This window comes from Tupaia chinensis, unplaced genomic scaffold, assembly GCF_000334495.1.
Source record: "Tupaia chinensis unplaced genomic scaffold, TupChi_1.0 Scaffold138683_1, whole genome shotgun sequence".
Taxonomy (NCBI): domain Eukaryota; kingdom Metazoa; phylum Chordata; class Mammalia; order Scandentia; family Tupaiidae; genus Tupaia; species Tupaia belangeri.
This window is the reverse complement of record NW_006198576.1, coordinates 776,925-782,433: the sequence shown is the minus strand read 5'-3', so window position 1 is coordinate 782,433 and position 5,509 is coordinate 776,925. Positions and strand designations below refer to the sequence as shown.

The 5,509-nt window shown below is 32.7% G+C and overlaps 1 protein-coding gene across 1 annotated transcript in view; it reads left to right on the top strand.

Moving 5' to 3' along the window:
- Positions 1 to 5,509, top strand: part of CLVS2 (clavesin 2) — a 97,596-nt gene that overhangs the window by 68,606 nt on the left and 23,481 nt on the right. The window contains exon 4 of the mRNA XM_006161621.2: positions 3,160 to 3,270. Coding sequence (XP_006161683.1) covers positions 3,160 to 3,270 — 111 coding nt within the window. The remainder of the gene's footprint in view (positions 1 to 3,159; positions 3,271 to 5,509) is intronic.

Here is a 5,509-nt window from a genome sequence, read left to right as displayed (position 1 = left end):
TTTTTTTTTTTTTTTTGCTGAGAAATGAGAAAGCTTGACATTACCTAGATGCATTACTAGGTAAAATCGAGACTGTAAGTTGGTATAATAACTACCTATTTTGTAAAGTTGAAGTATATTCACTCTGACTCAACATTAACACTTGAGAAAATACTATATATATATATATATGCTTGAACACACGCAAGAACTATGTCTAAGAATGAAGTCTGCAGGGCAGCAATGCTAATAATGGCATCCCCCTCCCCAAACCTAAAAACAACATGCATGGATGTAAGAAAATAAGTTAGAGTGTACTATATAATGGCATACTATACAGCGGTGGCAGTGAACTATAGAGCTACTCATAAAAGGTAGAGACATCAAACACAATGAACCTCTGAAACAGTGTTATGTGTCAGCTGAAGAATACATACACTGTGATGACATTTTTATAGGATTTAAGTTCTTAAAAAACTTGATATATTTTAGAAGTACATGTATAGTAATATATAAAATAGAAGAAATATAATGGATAAAATATATGAAATTAATAAAAGATTTATAAATATAAAATATTTATAAAACAAAATTAAAAACATAAGCAAGAATCATAATATGAAATTTTAAAATGTGAGGAAAGTGAAAGAATATGAATACAGTCAAATCAAAGATATCAACCATGTTCTATATGTTAAAAATATATGGAGAGTGTTTACATTAGTTTTCTCTTTGTTGTTTATATACATTATCTTCTTTTCATGAATAAAACTTTTTAATTTAAAAACAGACTATGTCTGCATTTTTATCTGGCTCATTTCTACTATTGTAATAACCTCTTGCTGAGTGAAAACTCCATATTTATAAAAATAGTAAGACACTGGCACTAAAGGAGACACATTTTTCCTTCAACTCTTTTAATGTATTTATTTTGAAAGTTGCTTTATACTGTGCTAGACTCAGAGAGAAAATTTGTCCTATAAAATAATGTTCATTAGCTTTGAAAACAGGTATGCAAAACCATTAAATGAATTCACGAATGCTAATAAGTGTCCTAAATGAAAAAACGTTGTTTTTTCTTCTTTAATTTTGCCATAGTGAGTGTGCACTTTCCAGAGAGAGTTAGAGAGAGGGAAAGTGAGAAATCACACCTGGGGAGGATGGCCATGCCACAATCCCTTCTCTTCCATTCTCTCAGGATTTTGGGCATCATGCATGCACACACATCTAGCATAATTCTCAAGCCATCAGGTCAGGACTCTAAGCTCAGTTGGTCCTGTGAGAGTCCAGCACCTTAACCACCACACCACCTGCTGTCCCCACCAAAATGTTTTAATAGGATTATGCTATGTCAGGCAGGTTTCTGACTAGAGAGTCCTATTCAAGAGAACATTAAATTTTAAAAAATGGGCTGGGGGCAGGAAGTGGTGTGGAGGTTAAGGCAGCTGGATCCTACATGGCCAACTACATGGTTAGAGTCCTAAACCTGGGAGCTTGAAAACACACCAGGTATAAATGTGTACATGGCCAAAATCCAAGAAGAGAATAGAAAAGGGATTACATTGTGGCCATCCCCGCTGGGGAGTGCTTTCTCACTTTCTCTCTTCTCTGTCTCCCTCTGTCTCGGTCTTTCTCCGGCAAGTGCACATGCCTTAGAGCAAACTTTAAAAAAAAAAAGTGCATCTACAATTATTTCAGTTCCTTTACTTTCTACTTTTCTTTTTTTCCTGTTCATGCTCTAAATACAATCCAGCAGAATGCCGATTATGATGATGCCTCTTGAAAGACACTTCTAGCATAGCTGTTTTGTTGTTATGTTTTTGTTGTTGTTCTTTAAGAAGGCCTTTGTAGTCAGTTTAGTGTGTAATTTTGAACTAGAAACAAAAATATGGTCCATTTATGTAGCATACTTAGCATACTAAAGTGTGTCAATTGCGGTAATTCATTTGTTTTAAGGATTCTTTTCCTACTTCAGAGTAGGCTAAGGATGCGCCTATTAAATCACAGATAGGAAGAAAAGACCTCTCTACATTACTGCAGATTCAAATCTTACTTCTTGGAGAAGGGACCTCTTGCTGAGAAGAGGCTGTCTTCAAGATAGTCCCATTTTACTTTTTTATAGTGAGTTTAGAGAGCTTTGAGTTTTTTTTTTTTTTTTAAAGAATTATTTTATAATCCAGGAGGTCAGAAGTAGGGAATCAAGGGGAGAATAAAAGCAAAATGTATAATAAAAAAGAAATGGAAAAATGTTTGTTGATGATAACATGTATAGTAGTATCTTTGAATAAGTCAATATACAGTGTATTCTGGTTGGGAAATCTCATTTTGTATGCTGATGTACAGTGAATGAATGTAAAATAAAGAAATTTAAAATAAAAAAGAATTATTTGATTAAATTTTATTTATTATTATTTTTTAAATTTGACGAGAGAGAGAGAGAGAGAGAGAGAGAGAGAGAGAGAGAAAGGAAAAATGAGAAAACAAGGTTCCAGATTTGGGATGCTCACTGCAGTTGACCATGTGGGAGTCCAGCACCTTAATCATCAATGCCATCTGCCGGCCTCATGTTATAACTTTTATTTAACTTAGCAAAATGCATGCTCATGCTTCTTACAGTTCAACTCAAGGTTTTTATTTTGCTTAAGTAGGTTTTGTTTTATTATTGGTAATTAAAATAAGAAAAGGAGAATGTTTATAACAAAGTTGATGAAGTAAATAAAGTGAGCTTTGATATGTGACATTGTTCACATTATAGGTGACTACACTGGGGCTCAGATATTGGAATTTAATATATTTTAATTTAAATTAATTTTAATATAAATCTACTAATTTAAATAAAACATTTATCCAACATAGTTTTATTATTTGGCAAATCTCTAATGACTTTTTGTTTCTCGACCTGTAATGATCATTAGAATTTTGCTGACCTAAAATATCGCTGTCCTAAAAATGCTGAAATTCTTATCAACGATCTGTTCTTGAGGAAGACTTGATTTGGTATACAGTGCTTCAGTTTTTGCATGAAATGTATTACTGTGGTAAGGTTCTGCTTCCTGTCTTCTACTACTTAATTAAGTAGATAATTTTATTTGAGTGTGTGGAATAACAAACTTATATACCATATAGCCTTCCTTAAGCTTTAATATATTAAAGCATGTTTTCCCCCCTGTATTACTCCAGGATAGTTTCCCAGCACGATTTGGAGGAATTCATTTTGTCAATCAACCCTGGTATATCCATGCCCTGTACACCGTGATCCGGCCTTTCCTAAAGGAGAAGACTCGGAAAAGGGTATTTACTTCTTTGTTTTTTAATCCTTTCTTTTCCTTCATTCAGTGAATTATGATGTATATGATTATATGTATATAACGTTTGCTTGTAAATGTGCTTTAATACTGTATATAAATATTCAACATAAAAGGCATTCAAAGGTTCCTAGAGAATTTGTGATTAATTCTGAACAGTGAACATTTATCTGTGAACATTAAAAAGCTGCTCTCAATTTTCTCACAAAAAGGGAGGATAACTTAGCACATTCATTATATATTAAACCCTCAATTTAAAGGTCAAAATATCTTTTATGCCATGTTCCTATATCATTATTAATACCCTTAAATTAGTAAAATCTAAGCAAATGTTATAATTTTTATGCTGATAAGTAGATGTTAGTTATTTCATAATATATTTTGCACTGAATATAGTGAATTTTGTGATATCTAATATAATTTTCAAAGGGCTATTATGATCAATCACACATTTTGGGAAGAATGGTAATGCATGCAAACTTTAATATTTTTTAAATTTCCATTTACTGAAATCTCTAAGATTCAGTTCCATCTAACAATGAAAATAATCAAAGTACATACATAATTATTTTACTGTGATGAAGATAATTTATGTAAAACATTTAGCACAATGTATGACATATGACAGATACTGACACATTTATCATGTATTAAACCACGGATTTAAATAAATGCATCTTAATGCACATTATTTTATTCATTCCTTATAATAGCTCCAAAAAATAAATTTAGTAAGCATTATTGGGCCAGCAGGTGGCATGGTGGTTAAAGTGCTGATTCCCACATGGCTGACTACAGTTCAAGTCCTGGACCCAGTGACTTGAAAACCACATTGAGTGTGTGTGTGTGTGTGTGTGTGTGTGTGTGTATGTGTGTGTGTGTATGTGTGTGTGTGTGTGTGTCTAAAATCCCAAGAGAGAATGGAGGCAAAATGATTGCACTGTGGCCATTCCCCCTGGGGAGTGGTTTCTCACTTTCTCTTTTCTCTCTCTCCACTTCTCTCTCTGTCTCTCTCTCTCTCCAGCAAATGCACATGCCCTGTAGCAAAAATCTGAAAAAAAAAAAGTAAAAGAAAAAGTAAGCACTACCTCTTACTTCAGAGTTGAAAGTTTTAGAATAAATGAGTAACTTATATACTCATATACACAGCTGAAAAGTTGTAGAGTTAACTCATGAACCCAAATATTCTAACTCCATCTGTAGAGCTGTATTTACCTTCTTGAACTGTGTCTAATTTTCAAATGATTAATTCCAAAGTAAAATATACTTATTTTTGAGTCTATGTGGGAATAGAAGTGTTCATGTTCCTCAATGACTGAGAAAGTACTTCAAGTATTTAGTTCTGTGAGGCCCTCTTGTTAGTATGAAAGTGCAGTAATTTTAAGTATGTGCTGATATTGAACATCGGTGAACAGAGGGTTTGCTCTATAAAATTTGTTGAATTTGTTTCAGTAGTTTAGGAGGAATAATACTGTAAACAACCATAATTTATATTAAAAATGGTTTCTGCCACTGCAAATCAAAACAATTCACACACTTGAACTCAGAAAATGTACTGAAGTGCCTCACAAATGTACTTTCAAGCTTTATTTTGTGAAGGAATGATCAGGTGATCCAAAACTACTACTTGGGTTTTTAGTACACATTATACTGTGAATGTAGTTGTGATGCTTCCTCAACTTCGAATGGGGTGAAGTCCTGCTAAAACAATGATAAATTGATAATATCATTAGTTAAAAATCGAAATGCACCTATTGCACCTAATCTACTTAACATCATAGCTTAGCCTAATCTACCTTAAACATGCCCCCAAAACTTACATTAATCTATGTTCAGGCAAAAATAATCTAATGCAAAACCAATTTTTTAATGAAGTGTTGAATAACTCATAGAATTTAATGAATTCTATACTGAAACTGAAAAATAGAATAGTTGTAGGTGTACTGGAAGTATGATTTCTACTGAATACGTATCACTTTTGTTTCAATGTAAAGTCAGAACTTTGTGAGTTTAGTCATTATAAATCAGATCAGCTTTATTCACTTTATGCCATATGCTGCTCTAAGTTCTTTACTTATATAAACTCATTTAATCCTTACAATAATGCATTGGGTCAAGTAGTTTTATTTTCTTATTATGTAGATGAGAAAATAAGGTGCGGAAGATGAACCAATTTGCTCTGAATCAGAGAGAGTAGGTAGTAAAGTTAGATATGTAGATTTGTG